General features: G+C 45.6%; 1 protein-coding gene across 1 annotated transcript in view; it reads left to right on the top strand.

Moving 5' to 3' along the window:
• The window catches only part of mtus2b (microtubule associated tumor suppressor candidate 2b), a 49,793-nt gene extending 36,459 nt beyond the window's left edge, over positions 1-13,334 (top strand). The window contains exons 7-14 of the mRNA XM_061216357.1: positions 3,232-3,298; positions 3,525-3,739; positions 7,011-7,116; positions 8,428-8,501; positions 8,831-8,929; positions 10,828-10,947; positions 12,089-12,186; positions 13,127-13,334. Coding sequence (XP_061072341.1) covers positions 3,232-3,298; positions 3,525-3,739; positions 7,011-7,116; positions 8,428-8,501; positions 8,831-8,929; positions 10,828-10,947; positions 12,089-12,186; positions 13,127-13,334 — 987 coding nt within the window. The remainder of the gene's footprint in view (positions 1-3,231; positions 3,299-3,524; positions 3,740-7,010; positions 7,117-8,427; positions 8,502-8,830; positions 8,930-10,827; positions 10,948-12,088; positions 12,187-13,126) is intronic.
• Positions 13,335-16,641: the final 3,307 nt, after the last annotated feature.

The following is a 16,641-nucleotide window of genomic DNA, read 5'->3' as shown; positions in this document are numbered from 1 at the left end:
CCTGCTCAGCCATCCGTCTTCCTGCCCCCGCATCTAGTGCCCGGAGTGGCGCGGCATTGTTCCTGTGTGTGTGTGTGTGTATGTGTGTACGTGTGTATGCGTGCGCTCGTCACAGCCAGAGAGGCACCGAGGAAGCGAAAGAGCGAGAGATGCGGGCTGTGGTTTAACATCTGGAGGGAGAGAGAGAGAGAGGTGGAATGACATGGTGTAAGAGGTGGAGCGGAGAGAGATGTCGCTGTCGGAGTCGGGGAGGGGAGTGTGTGTCTTAAGGGAGCCCTGCCTCTGTGTTGCAGCTGCACTCGGACACTGTGAGTAGGCTTCAGAGAGAGCCAGCGTTTAATTCTGTTAGCTAGCTGCAGGGAGGGCTTCCCTGCCTGCAAACCCCTCTCCTCTTCTGTTTCAGTACCTCCTTTTTTACCTGCTATTCACTTCCACAGTTCAGCTGTTCCAGTTTCTGTGATCGGTTGTTCTGCTGTTGAAATGCTATTTATTTATTTAGTCAATAATTTAGTTGGTGAGTTAGTAAGTTTGTTTGTTTGTGCACCTTCATTCATCAGGCTAACCTCATTGACAGCTGGCAGAATAACAGCAGTAGGGTTGAATGTACACTAAATGTAAGAACTGTACAAAACACTGTAGTAGAAATGAAGCAGATAATGTATCAGTTAATTGGCCTGGCTTTTATAAATGCACTTTGATTCATTCATCTGGATCTCGGGTCGGTTTCCTGTTCGTTTTATTTGTCTGTAGTAATGGGAGCCGTGTGTAGTCGCCCTGAACTGATAGGAGGCGTTGGACTTCTCTGATGTCATGCTTGGGAGACAGGGGTTGTGCCTGTAAATAACCTTGTGGAAAACGTTCCTGTAAATAAAAGCGGGTTGGGTTGCCATGGTGAGGGAATGTCTACCAGGTCGGGTGGATTAAAATTAATGGCAACCACCTCCCTGGGGGGCCATCGCCCCCCCCATTCTGAATCATGTCAGGAAATTAGATTTACCAGGAGGAGCCATAGGTATCTCAGTCGGGCAAAGCACCAATCAAATCACCAGACCCCCCCCCCCCCCCCCCCCTCAGGGGTTGTGACCTGGCTGCTTGGTGATTGGCCCGCAGTGCAGGAGTGACAGCTGATTTAGGGAGGATGGTCTGGCCCACCCCTGGGCCAGTGGAGTCCCTTTAGGGCAGGGATGTCTTATCTCACTCCAGGCCTGGAGGACCACCATACTGCTGCCAGGGTCGCCGGATTGAGGATGAGTTAAAACCAGCTAACGCACATGGCTCGAAGCTTGGCCTTCTGTCAAGACTGAAGGCAGACTGGAGTGTGTTCTTTGGCTATTGGTTCTTTTTGGCTGATGCGGGGGAATTATCTGAATGGATTACTTTTGACCAGACGTTATATTGTGTGGTCGGGACCACAAACCAGACCTGTACAAATAATTTGGCATCTTGCAGCCCTAGTTCCAGCACTAGTGTTGGCTGCTGAAGGAAGGGAAATGACCAAAGAACCTGCAGGTTTCACAGCCCCCAGAACTGCAGCACGAGGAGGGGTTTGAGTCCACCAATCAAACGGCAGCTGGATAAGGGGTTTGAGTCCACCAATCAAACAGCAGCTGGATAAGGGGTTTGTGTCCGCCAATCAAACGGCAGCTGGATTAGGGGTTTGAGTCCGCCAATCAAACGGCAGCTGGATAAGGGGTTTGAGTCCACCAATCAAACGGCAGCTGGACAATGGGTTATAATCCACCAATTAAATAGACCAGACCGGCGAATCCGGGTACTTTGAGGTACTTTGAAGTACATCTAATGTTTTTTTTAATTATATGTCTGACAAGCTGAAAGTATTTTGAGCATTTCCATACCAAGTTGACATTTTTACGATGGGTAGTTTTTAAGAACGAGACCTTTGTTGGACACCTGCGCCAGTCTCCATGTGCACCAAGTCTGGCGGGACACTGACGTTACGTCAAATCACTTCAGCGTCTCACCGGTGTCAAGTAACGTTTGCTAGTTAGCTATCTCCATGTTTTGTATATAATTTGTATAGATAAATCAAATTAATTTATATAGATAGATAGCTAGAAAGAATCAAGCGATACAATCAACCGATAAAATTAGAATGGGTTATAATCCAGCAATTAAATGGCAGTTTGAGAAGAGGGTTTGAGTCAACCAATCAAACAGCAGCTGGGTAAGGGGTTTGAGTCCAGCAATCAAACAGCAGTCTTAGAAGATGGTTTGAGTCCACCAATCAAACGGCATTGACGTTTTGCAGATTTACAGTGACGAGCTGGTTTGTGAAATACAGAGGGTCGTTGTTGAGGCGTTAACGCCCTTTGTGCAGGGAGGGGAGGGGAAATGAATAGCTATTGATTCTAACGCTTGTGTGATCTGACAGGTCTCAGGTGTCTGTTTCACTGTGACATCGATTCTCTGGGAATGGGGGCTGGAACCTACAGGGCTTCCTGCAGGATGAATCTGGTGTAATAAAATACCACACCGCACAGCTCATAAAACGCAAGAACTATCATCTGCATAATAACCAGTGTAACTTCCTGTGACTAGGTGAGAAGTGAACTAGAGAGGCCGTTTTATTAAACACTAGATTAAATTTAGTCCTGGACTAAATTTTGTTTTGTATGGACAATCTTCTCTATCTCTGGGGCAGACTATAGCCTTGTGGCTAAGGTACAGGACCTGGAAGGTTGGTGGTTCAAGCCCCAGTCTGCTGTTGGGGCCCTTGAATGGGGCCCTTAACCCCACATGGCTCCAGGGGGGATTGGTCCTTGCTTAGTCTAATCAACTGTAAATTGCTTTGGATGAAAGCATCAACTAAGTAACTAATGTAATCTCCCATTTGAAATGAAATTTAGGACTAGGACCTGTGTGTTTGTTCTAGTAAAGCACATCCTGACGGGGATTATGACTCCATGCAGGTGGGGTGTAGGATGGTTGTTCTGCTGAAGTTCACGTTACCAGGTCTGGAGTACATGCAGAAGTGTGGTGGATTTAACAAAGGAGGCCTGGTAAAACGCTTCTGTTGCAGCTGCATAATAGCGGCCATTATAAATATTTAATTTCTATATTTTTTTCTGTGTGTATGTGTTTGTGCGTGTGTGTGTATGTATCTGTGTGTGTGTGCGTGTGTGTGCGTGTGTGTGTGTGTGTGTGTATGTATCTGTGTGTGTGTGTGTGTGTGTGTGTATGTATCTGTGTGTGTGTGTGTGTGTGTTACAGAGTGAAGCTGCAGTGGTGAAGGAGAGAGAGCTGTCTTTGGAGCTGGCCACACTCAGGGATGAAGTGGGTGAGTCTGGGTCCGGATGGGAGGATATGAGACTGCTTCTGCCCCTTACTGCCCCCCTACTTCCCTTTAGTGCCCCTTACTGCCCCTTTCTGCCCCTCCCTGATGCCTTACTGCCCTTCCTGACTCCCTACAGCCCCACCCTGTCTCTCCCTGCCCCTCCTCCTGCTCTACCCTGGCCCTCTTGTTCCTGCTGCCTCCTCACCATTTCCTCTGTTCCCCCCCCCAGCCGTCAGCGTGTCGCTCTGGCAGCGTGTGCAGCAGGATAAGGACGCTCTGGAGCGGCGCTTCGAGCAGGAGGTGTGCAGGCTGCAGGAGCGGCAGGAGGAGGAGCTGGGAGATCTGCAGGAGCGCCTGAGCGCCCAACACCTCGCCAAGAGAGAGCAGCTGGTCGTCCAGCAACGCGCCGAGATGGAGACGCTGCGCACCCAGCAGCACGAGCAGGTCAGCTCCGCTGTGTTACTGACCTGGGGTCAGTCTGCTTTCTCATTGATATAGAGTCAGGCTGGTTATGATACTGTTCTCTAACTGACCTGGAGTCAGTCTGTTTTCTCACTGATCTAGAGTCAGGCTGGTTAGCAAACTGTGTTCTAACTGATCTGGAGTCAGTCTGTTTTCTCACTGATCTAGAGTCAGGCTGGTTATCAAACTGTGTTCTTACTGACCTGGAGTCAGTCTGCTTTTCATTGATCTAGAGTCAGGCTGGTTATCAAACTGTGCTCTCACTGACCTGGAGTCAGTCTGTTTTCTCACTGATCTAGAGTCAGGCTGGTTATGAGACTGTGCTCTAACTGACCCAGAGACAGTCTGTTTTCTCACTGATCTAGAGTTAGGCTGGTTATGATACTGTGCTCTTACTGATTTGGAGTCAGTCTGTTTTCTCACTGATCTAGAACTGTTCTCTAACTGACCTGGAGTTAGTCTGTTTTCTCACTGATCTAGAGTGAGGCTGGTTATCAAACTGTTCTCTAACTGACCTGGAGTTAGTCTGTTTTCTCACTGATCTAGAGTGAGGCTGGTTATCAAACTGTGTTCTTACTGACCTGGAGTCAGTCTACTTTCTCACTGATCTAGAGTCAGGCTGGTTATCAAACTGTGTTCTTATTGACCTGGAGTCAGTCTGCTTTCTCACTGATCTAGAGTCAGGCTAGTTATCATACTGTGTTCTTACTGACATGGAGTCAGTCTGTTTTTTCACTGATCTAGAGTCAGGCTGGTTATCAAACTGTGCTCTCACTGACCTGGAGTCAGTCTGTTTTCTCACTGATCTAGAGTCAGGCTGGTTATGAGACTGTGCTCTAACTGACCCAGAGACAGTCTGTTTTCTCACTGATCTAGAGTTAGGCTGGTTATGATACTGTGCTCTTACTGATTTGGAGTCAGTCTGTTTTCTCACTGATCTAGAACTGTTCTCTAACTGACCTGGAGTTAGTCTGTTTTCTCACTGATCTAGAGTGAGGCTGGTTATCAAACTGTTCTCTAACTGACCTGGAGTTAGTCTGTTTTCTCACTGATCTAGAGTGAGGCTGGTTATCAAACTGTGTTCTTACTGACCTGGAGTCAGTCTACTTTCTCACTGATCTAGAGTCAGGCTGGTTATCAAACTGTGTTCTTATTGACCTGGAGTCAGTCTGCTTTCTCACTGATCTAGAGTCAGGCTAGTTATCATACTGTGTTCTTACTGACATGGAGTCAGTCTGTTTTTTCACTGATCTAGAGTCAGGCTGGTTATCAAACTGTGCTCTCACTGACCTGGAGTCAGTCTGTTTTCTCACCGATCTAGAGTGTGCAGGGAAAAATGGACAAATAACATATCATAGGTGAGCATCGTCTGATGAAACAGATCTCAGTAAAAACAACAATAGCTATTCTTCAGTTCAACTTAGTCATTTATTTGATCAAACTGAATAAGAGAGTGGAAGGCCAACCAGCTTTCTGATCATTCTTCAATTAGCACACACACACAGTATGACTTAAATACAGTTTTCAGTATACTGCCCCAGAAGGGGGGGGGGGGGGGGGGGGGTGTAACATAAACAAAAAGACAGGCAGCTGGCTGCTAACTTTTATCAGTATTTTGTCTTCACTGTTACCCCTTGTTGGCCTTCTGTAAGACCTGAATGTGCTAGCTACCCCCTTCTGGGTGAAGCAGAGACACCTAGGTGAAAGGCTGTCTGCCTGCTGGGAGAGAGACTCCCTTTTAAACACTTAATACAGAAAGTAGTCTAATAGGAATAAGGATTATAATAAAAGGTTATCTTTAATTACGTGTTTATCTTTATGTTAACATGCATTGTCAATTAAGAATTACATTACATTACATTATTGGCATTTGGCAGACGCTCTTATCCAGAGTGACGTACAGTTGATTAGACTAAGCAGGAGACAATCCTCCCCTGGAGCAATGCAGGGTTAAGGGCCTTGCTCAAGGGCCCAACGGCTGTGCGGATCTTATTGTGGCTACACCGGGATTCAAACCATGTCCTAGTCATTTACCTTAACCACTACGCTACAGGCCGCCCCTCAATTATCAATCAATTAAGAAAATGATCCTTACAAGAGTCAGGCTGGTTATCAAACTGTGCTCTTACTGACCTGGAGTCAGTCTGCTTTCTCACTGATCTAGAGTCAGGCTGATTGTCAAACTGTGCTCTAACCGACCTGGAGTCAGTCTACTTTCTCACTGATCTCAAGTCGGGCTGGTTATGATACTGTGCTCTTACTGATCTGGAGTCAGTCTGTTTTCTCACAGATCTAGAGTCAGGCTAGTTATCATACTGTGTTCTTACTGACATGGAGTCAGTCTGTTTTTTCACTGATCTAGAGTCAGGCTGGTTATCAAACTTGCTCTTGCTCTTACACTGATCTGGGGTCAGTCTGATATGAGTGACAGAAGGTTTATACTGCACTCATCCAGTACTGGAGTCAGTCTGATACATATACTGTTTTTATACTCTGCTGGAGTCAGGTTGCTCTTATAGCGATCTGGGGTCAGTCTGATACTGATACTGCTTTTATACTGTACTGGAGTCAGGTTTCTCTTACACTGATCTGGGGTCAGTCTGATATGAGTGACAGCAGGTTTGTAGTGCACTCATCCTGTACAGGAGTCTGGAGAGTGTGTTTTCCTTTGCTCCCACTGTTCAGTCCTGTAATGCTGACACTGTTCATCCGGTTTGATTTCAGTCCAATCTCTCCCTGCCTCACCCTGCCTGTCTGTGAGCATTATGTGTGATGAATATGGGAGTGTAATGTGCTTTCTCTCAGCCACTCTAAAAAGTGGATCCATTATTTGTCTCCCCAGAGCTCTCAGTTAAAAGTGAAGAGATTTATCTGTGCTAGCCCTGTGTTGGCGCACATTCACTTGTGTTAGTGTGCATTAGCCCCATGTTAGCATGTAGTAGCCCTGTGTTCGTGTGTATTAGCCCTGTGTTAGCATGAATTAGCGCAGTGTTAGTGTGCATTAGCGCAGTGTTAGTGTGCATTAGCTCTGTTTTAGCATGCACTAGCTTGTGTTAGCGTGCATTACTGTAGCTTGTGCTAGCATGCTTTAGCCCTTTGTTAGCGTGTATTACTGTAGCTTGTGCTAGTGTGCATTAGTGGCTATCGGCGGCCTGAGTTAGTCCAGTACAGGGCCGAGGGAACAGCCCACATGGTCTGATTCAGTCCTGCTCTGTTTGTGTCTCTTTGACCTTTGCCCTTTGACCCCACCCAGATGGAGGAGATGAACCAAAAGCATGACACAGCCATGGTGGAGATGGAGACCAACCACAGTGTCACCATAGCAACGCTGCAGGAGGACCATGCCAAGACCGTGAGAGGTATGTGTGTGTGTGTGTGGGGGGGGGGGGGGGGTAAGGGAGGCAAAACTCCCAAACTATGGATCAGGAGAGGGCATCAGGTGGGACACAAAACCCTGACAAGAGCATAAAGACCAGTTTATAGTCCAGCAACAGAGCGTTTTTGTGACGGAAAATGTGTAGTGGATGTTAATGGTCGCAGCAAAATTAGGTTTATACTCTACGTAACTGGAGTGTGTTTATACTTTTTTTGCGACGGCCAACGACCACAGTCCATGTCAGGTTACAACGGAATGTTCATTAACTTTCTGCGATTTCAGTCGAGCGACACTCTGTCGCTGGACAATAAACTGGCCTTAACTGTACAAAAATACTTTACAATACATACAGTGGTTAATTGAAGTGTAGTCTGTTCATTTGGACTGGCTGACTGGATTTAAAGGTACAGTAGGTAAGACAAAGCCCGACAAAGTGTACATTTGTCTGGCCTTCAAATGTATCAAAACATTGTACAGCTGTACAACAATTAATGCTCATTGGTTGCAAAACATTACTGCCACAGCCAATGGTGTAGGGCTTATTCTGATTGTTCGGGTAGCTTACGAAATTGCACTCCAGACAAGCAATCACTGAAAATCTGTGTCCTATTGCTTATTATCCAAACGAAGACTACATATCTAGTTAAACAATACCAGTTTGTTATCGGTAGCAACAAGAAAATTACCTATAGTTAGCTTGAAGAATTTACGAATATCCACTTACGATAAAATACAGGCAACACGAACATAGTAGTGATTGCACAAGTATTGCGCTTCAGGTGGATATTTGTACATTCAGGAAGTTAACTAGTAATTGGTAATTTGCTTGTTATAGCGAACTGGTATTGTTTTCTAACTAAATAAGCAATAATATAGAGTTTCAGTGATCGCTTGTCTGGAGTGCAATTTGGGCAGCTACATGTTTCTTTTGTTTCACAATATAGTTGGTTAGCTAAAGTGAAAACTATGAATAGTGTTGTGTAACACACCTAAGTCAAGATCTCATAAAGTCACCTGTTCAGCAAACATTTTCTTACTAGAACACTAAGGAAAGATGGCAGGCTCTGTTGCATTTGTCACCGTCAGCTTTCCAAAACAGTGCACGAGAACACTGAACTGTATAATAACGATTTATATTATGCGCTAATTCATAAACTGTGGGAAGCATAAACAGTGTTGTAGTTTGAGGTTGTCTGTTGTTGCAATTCCTCTCTTGACTGCTAGGAGTCCGAAATTAACTATTGTACCTTTAAATACATTAACACAGCCTCTCTGTTCTCTCTTCCTGTCTCAGACCTGATCGCGGCCCAAGAGCAGCAGAGGAAGGTGCTGGAGGAGGATTTTCAGAAGCTCAGGCTCTCTCTGCAGGTACCAAACAGGCCAGTACAGGTGTTCAGGCCACACAGCATTGTATAATTGGCTCTGGCGCCACCTGGTGGGGGGAGGAGCATGGAGTCAGTCTTCAAGTTATTTCCCACCTCATAGCCTCTGTTCAATCGGTCACTTGCTTTATGCAGTTCTCCTGCGCCGTAACTGCAGAAGCAGAGAGGAAGGGCAGGATTCATGCGCTGGTGCAAACCCTAGATTTAGATTCTGTGTGTGTGTGTGTGTGTGTGTGTTGATGATGTATGTGTGTGTGTTCTGATGTGTGTGTGCATGTGTTTTGATGTGTGTGTGTGTGCGTGGTTTCTCTCCAGGACCAGGTGGACACACTGACGTTTCAGAACCGCAGCCTGAGAGACCGAGCCAAGCGCTTTGAGGAAGCCCTGCGGAGGAGCACCGATGAGCAGATAGTGGTACTGAACACAACCTGTAAACACACACACACACACACACACACACATACTGAACACACCCTTTACTCACACATACACTATACACACATACTGAACACACCCTTTACTCACACATACAAACACACACACACACACACACTGAACACACCCTTTACTCACACATATACTATACACACATACTGAACACACCCTGTACACACACACACACACACATACTGAACACACCCTTTACTCACACATACACTATACACACATACTGAACACACCCTGTACACACACACACACACATACTGAACACACCCTTTACTCACACACACACACACACACACACACACTGAACACACCCTTTACTCACACATACACTATACACACATACTGAACACACCCTGTACACACACACACACACATACTGAACACACCCTTTACTCACACACACACACACACACACACACACACACATACTGAACACACCCTGTACACACACACACACACATACTGAACACACCCTTTACTCACACACACACACACACACACATACTGAACACACCCTTTACTCACACAGATGCTGGACACACCCTTGACACAAACACACACACCCTGTACACACACATACACACACACACTGAACACACTCTGTACTCACACAAATGCTGAACACACCCTGTATGCACACACAAACAGTGAACACACCCTGTACACACACACACACCCTGTACACACGTACACTATATACACACACCCTGTACACACACATACACACACACACACGCTGAACACACCCTGTACTCACACAAACGCTGAACACACCCTGTACACACCCTGTATGCACACACAAACACTGAACACACCCTGTACACACACACACCCTGTACACACACATACACTATACACACACACCCTTTACATACACTATACACACACACATACTGAACACGCCCTGTACTCACACAAACACTGAACACACCCTGTACACACCCCGCATGCACGCACAAACACTGAACACACCCTGTACACACACACACTCCCTGTACAGACACATACACTATACACACACACCCTTTACACACACACACACACCCTGTACATATCCTGTACACACATACTGAATACACCCTGTTCACACACATACTGAACACACCCTGTACCCACACATACACTCACACCCACACACACACACACACTATACACACACTCAGAAATACTGTGCACATACATACACACACAGACATACACACACACACACTCTCATGCACACATGCAGACATACCCATGCACAGACACACATGCACCCAGTTTCCGGGTTACTCTATAATTAGGTTTAATATTATGTCTATACCACAGACCTTACAGCATATTCCTGTCACATGATGTTAAACCCATAGCAGCATTAATTGTACAACTCCATTAAATATGATTCACTGAGAGCCCAGCTGTAAATGTAACCAGCACACAGTACAGACAGTGACCTCAGCAGGACTCTAAAAACAGGAGATTCATTTACAGCCGACAGTAAGTCATTTTTATAGTCTCTGAAGTGGACGGCTAAGGACACAGAGAAAAGCTATAACTAGAGTGGCTGGGAGATCATATCCAGGGAAAAAAGGCCAGTTTATAGTCCAGCATCAGGGTGTCGCTCAACCGAACTTGTACAACGTTCATGAAAGTTGTTAGTGCTACTGTTACCTGCAGTAGACTGTTGACTGTTGTTGTCGCCCAGAGAATAAACCTAATGTTGCTGCGACCAGCCACATCAATTGCACATTATCGGTTGCACTGCATCGCTGGACTATAAACTGGCCCAACAACGCATCATATTTGTGGGCTGTGAGTCACTTGTATGTTTGTGTGTGTTTGTGTCTATGTGCGTGTGTGCGTGTGTGTGTGACGTCTCCATGCAGGACGCTCTGGCTCCCTATCAGCACGTTGAGGAGGATCTGAAGAGCCTGAAGGAGGTTGTGGAGATGAAGAACCAGCAGATCCACGAGCAGGAGCTCAAGATCGAAGAGCTGGAGAAAATGGTACGTGGTAATAAACACAATATGCTCTCTCAGTGTTACTGGAATGGTTTGTCAATGCTATAACATTGCCACTACATTGCAGCAACATTGTGATAATGTTGTGTTAGCTGGGTTAAGTCCGCTGATCCACTTACATACTCAGATGTTTCCTCGCTGTTGTGTCTGACTCATGAATTGCATGGACTTCCAAGTTTCCAGCTATCATGCCAGTTTCCGGGAACCAGTTCCCTGTTATCTCCAGTACAGTTTCTTTCACAAGGCTGCTGGATTCTCAGTAAGGAAGTGCCTATCAAATACAACTACCAGCCTACCAGCATCAATCCATCATCAGTCTACCAGCATCAATCCAATTCAGCTTTATTTGTATAGCGCTTTTTACAGAGACTGTCACAGAGATGCTTTACAGAGGAACGGAAGGGCAAAAAGGAGAAACACCATGTCAGAGCCCCAAAATCGCAAGCACGTGAGGTGAAAACTCCCTAGTGCGGAGAAAAACCCTCAAACAGCATTAGTCTGTTAGCACTGCAGCGCTCCACTGCTGACAAAACCGTTCAACAGCCACTTAGCATTTTGTGAACAACTGATCCTCATCTCAACTGCCTCATCCCAACTGTCTCTAGTGTGCCACCGTCGTGCCAGTTTTTTCAGATGGACAGCTGTGCTGACAGCCAGCTGCTATTATAGACTGTGGGCTCTTTCTGATCCCTTATTCTTCACTTCCTTCTTCCTTTCCTTGCATCAAGAAATCAATAAAACATGAATTAGGCAAATGGAATGTCCTTACTCCTTCAAACATCAGTTCGAATTCGATGCGGGGATGGCATGAGGTGGGCCCACAGGTCGATCAGTTATACGTCACGCTTTCCGAAAAAAATACTTCTGCGATGCGTTCGTGTTTCCTTCCTCAAGCACTTTTTGGGCGCCTCCAAGGTCCTGACTCTGAGCCCTATGAAGTAACATTTAACAGGATGGAATTTCCTCAAAGATGGCAGACCTCGATTAATTTCCCAGTCAGGCAAGGATGGAGGAGAAAGGGAAGGATAAAATGAGCGATTGCTACGAGCCCTGTACTTTATGTTTTTACTGGCTGGGTCAAAATACAGGGTGTGTTAATATTCTGATCTATTGATTTGATTTACAGGCTCAGAAGAACGTGGTGCTGGAGGAGCGGGTTCAGATCTTACAGCAGCAGAACGAGGACCTCAAAGCCAGGATAGACCGCAACCTCGCCATGTCCAGGTCTGTCTGTCTGTTTGTCTGTGAGGGAAAAAGTGTCTTTCTTTTCTTCACCCTGGTGTAAAATCCAGCTCCGTATGACAAGCTTGAAATAACCAGCTACCAGCTTTTTCAAAACATAGCTTAAGCTGGTCAGACCATGTCGAGTAGGGAGTAGGAGTAGGAGTCTGAACTGGTCAACCAGCTACCCGCTATTTAAAAACCTATTATATACCAATTCTCATTCCTTAGATTTTCCATTTCCAAGTGTGGATTACTTTCTGTAAACTATTAACAACTTGATGCAATGGCACTACTAAATTGACTTACTATAGCCCAACTTGCTAAAGTTTAGCAAGGATGTATATGTTTAAGCACGTATGAAATTTGGAGTGAGTAAGTGAGTAAGCAGTAAGTTGGAACTGTCCCAACCTCTGAACTGAGTGTTTGGGGTATTTTGGGCTTGTTCTGCTTATCTCTCCTTGTTGTTATTGAATCAAAGGAAATTACACTGTAACACTGTAAACAGTCTCAGAATTACAGGAATTGATATCAAATGTGAGATCTTTCCTAGCAGAACGCTACTTGCAAACACACATACACTAGCTCTGTCACGCACCTCTTCTGAGTAGTATTTTGCCCACAGAAGAACAGCTTTTTGGCGTATAGTGATAAAATATGTTGAATGATTGTAGCTCTGTGCCCCAGTGTCAGTTGCACACAGTTTATGTTCCGTGCTCCAGTGTCAGTTACACACAGTTTATGTTCCGTGCTCCAGTGTCAGTTGCACACAGTTTATGTTCCGTGCTCCACTGTCAGTTACACACAGTTTATGTTCCGTGCTCCAGTGTCAGTTACACACAGTTCATGTTCCGTGCTCCAGTGTCAGTTGCACACAGTTTATGTTCTGTGCTCCAGTATCAGTTAAACACGGTTGCTATGGCGACCGGTCTCCACCTTGCAGGCAGCTTTCGGAAGAGAACGCCAACCTGCAGGAGTACGTGGAGAAGGAGAGCAACGAGAAGAAGCGCCTGAGCCGCAACAACGAGGAGCTGCTGTGGAGGCTGCAGACGGGGGATCTGAGCCCCCGAATGTCCCCCTCCGCCTCCCCCATCCACCGGGCCTCGCCCGGGCCAGCATCCCCATCCCGGCTGCAGCCTTTCCCCAGATGAGCAGCCCGCCCCAGCCCCTGCCCTCTCCCCACGCCCCGCCATACCGCCACTCGTAAGAACGTTAGAAGGACGCAATGACAACAAAGGAGAACGGGTGATTCAGCCATTTTGTGCTCTGTCTGTCTCAGTCTGTGTGTCTTGTCTGTCTGTTAGGGAAAGCCCTCTATGTGTGATGGTGGTGGGGTGGGGGGTCACCCATGTCACTGTCTTTGTCGCACGTATGGAACTTTGTTTAAGGTACACACAAAAAAAGACACTTTAAAAGCCTTCTTTTTTCACCTGTCCTCTCTGATCTACTGTTGTCTAATCGAGTCAGGAGCTGTAGAGTATTCGGATGGATACAGACTCCCCTACCCCCAACTCTCCTTCAGTGATCAATCTGTTTTCCCTCTGGACACAGAAAGACTTGCAGTGTGTTTCCAATGTATGAAACCCGGAGGCTTTCCCGCCAAACTTCTGACAGTGTCTGAAGGCGTCGCGGGCCTTGGAAACGTAACCGTGGGCAGCTTTCAAATCTGGAATGTTCTCCTCACCTATTGGATATAGCAAAGGAAATGAATGTGGAGGATGTCAGGAATGATTGACAGGTGGACTGCAGAGGCACAGGTTTACCCTGGAGCTGGACCGTAAGCACACGCTGCCTGCCTCAGTGTGCCCCCCCCCCCCACCAGGATTACAGATGTTTGAAACCGGCACAGCTATTTCACAAACGCAGAAAACGAAAACCGGCGAGAAATGCCTTGCTGCTTGCCTCCCACATCAAGGAACGTTCAGGTCCTCTCACCAGCGATCTCTCACAGACATGCGGTTAAACTCAAACGTGTTCGCATACAGCCATTATACACACACACTTTTCCTCATCTCCAGTGTGTGTCTCACAGACATGCGGTTAAACTCAAACGTGTTCGCATACAGCCATTATACACACACACTTTTCCTCATCTCCAGTGTGTGTCTCACAGACATGCGGTTAAACTCAAACGTGTTCGCATACAGCCATTATACACACACACTTTTCCTCATCTCCAGTGTGTGTCTCACAGACATGCGGTTAAACTCAAACGTGTTCGCATACAGCCATTATACACACACACTTTTCCTCATCTCCAGTGTGTGTCTCACAGACATGCGGTTAAACTCAAACGTGTTCGCCTACAGCCATTATACACACACACTTTTCCTCATCCCCAGTGTGTGTCTTGACAGACATGCCAAAAATAAATAAATACTTGTTTGTTTTTAAAATGGCCCTTGAGACTAGAAAATCAGTGGCCTTTCTGGTTGTTAACTCTGGCAGGACTGACTGTATTTTGCTAATTAGCTGGTTCTTTTATCAAAATTACAGACCAGGGAGAGTGTTTTTTAATCAGTGTTTTTACTTTTGCTACCTGGTTACCTTGTTTAGCCCAGCTGTTGACTAGCAGGTTAATCTAATTGTTAGTTAACTTTTTTCTTTTTTTTTACTCAGAATGCTGGACTACCTGGTTAATTTAGCTTGTTTTACATACAGCAGAGGACATTGGAAGTTTGAATTTCTTTCTACATGTCCCCATTGGTGACTGACAAAAATACGAGGCATTATGTAGAAGATAGTGATACTTTGCAATATTTAGTTATGCCTTATTCTTTTCCCATTTTGAGTTATTAAATTTTTCTGCAATAACTCTAATGGCGACCATCTTAAAAGCCAGTTGTTCTCGGAGGATATCTCTTACTTTTTGAATGTGTCGGCACAAATTTTCACTTTGATACTAGAATTAATAGTGGACCTTTCAATAATGTCATAGCCTTAAGATTTCCAGTACAATGACTGGATCATATTGTATCAGCATTAACCCAAGGCATTAATTGAATGATTTCTTCCGGTTCTGTTCCAACAAGTATATCAACCTCCTCAGGATGATCTATCAGTAGCTCAAATTGTCTGATTGTCTGAAAAATACTGCTCTAGGCTCTGCTTTCACTCTCATGTACAAGAGCCCAGTATCACGTTGCTGTATAGTGACATCTGACTTGAAAACCTGATAACCATGCCCAGATGTCTAGTTTTACTTTTTTACTTCTGAAGTTAGAATGTCTTGTTGCCACTAATGGGATGTGTGGGATTGTCTGTGATTAACAGTGATATAAAAAACTCGTAGACCTCTGGTGCTAATGAGTTTGCATCCGTAGGTCACCCTGAGGGCTTGGTCTGTTTGGCGCTACCTTGCGAGAGAAGGGTTTAAAATATTGGTGGCCATTTTGGAAAAAACTACTCTAGTCTTTTTTTAAACGGGGCATTATCTTTTAGACATTTGTTTCATTTGCTCATGGGGATGACGAAAAGCTCACATCAGTTACAGAACCATTACGTGCAATTACTCTGTAACAGGACCGCTGAATGTGGGGATTCATCGAGGCTGTCTCAACCGGAGATCTCAAACCCTTGACCATCTCGGGTTCACCTCTGCCTTGAGCTGTCTGCCGTACCTGCTCTTCTGTTTCTCTTGGATGGAAATACACCTTTACTATTCCCGCCCAGCCTCTGTGGTTCAGACGAATTAGCCAATGAACAGGGCTCACTATTACAGTCAGCCAATCAACAGGGGCCACCAATAAGGTCAGCCAATCAACAGGGGGCACCATTGAAGAATATTTGACGTTGCCAACTACAGTTGTTATGACATTTACTAGGTAAAATATCTTGCTTCTTAAAGCATGTACAGTACTGTAAGTCTTCCAGTTTTTTTTTTACTTTTATTGTCTTACACAGTTTTGCCCGAGGGACTCAGTTTTATGTACTTTCGCAGGAAGAGGTTGCCGTGTAATGGGGAGATTTTTTTCTACATCAGGGGGGTCCTGAAAGGCTGTGTTATCTGCTTTTCTGTTGGTGCGTCTCAGCACTTAGGTAATTAATCATTAATTATTTGAGTTATTGATTGGCTGAAAAGCCCAGACACCTAATTTCCAAAGCCTATATTGGCTCTCCTGCTGTAAAATCCAGCATCACAGCTTGACCAGCTTGACCAGCTTGAAAATTGAGCTGGTCAAGCTGGTCATAAGCTGGTCTCACTAGGTAGGAGCTGGTCAACCAGTGTGGCCAAACTGGTCATAAAACTGGTCTCGCTGCCTATGAGCTGGTCAATCAGCTAGTGCTGGTAGCTTGCCTGGGCTGGTAGCAGCTGATTCAAGACATAGCTTGAGCTGGTCAAACTATGTCAAGCTGGGAACTGGTCTTAACTGGTGAACCAGCTAAACCTAGCTTGAGCTGTCTTTTTCAGAAGGTTCTTGTTTGATTGGGATGCTCTACAGGACGGGAGTTTCACAC

Source organism: Conger conger, chromosome 13 (genome assembly GCF_963514075.1).
Source record: "Conger conger chromosome 13, fConCon1.1, whole genome shotgun sequence".
NCBI lineage: Eukaryota > Metazoa > Chordata > Actinopteri > Anguilliformes > Congridae > Conger > Conger conger.
This window is presented reverse-complemented; position numbering and strand designations above follow the sequence as displayed.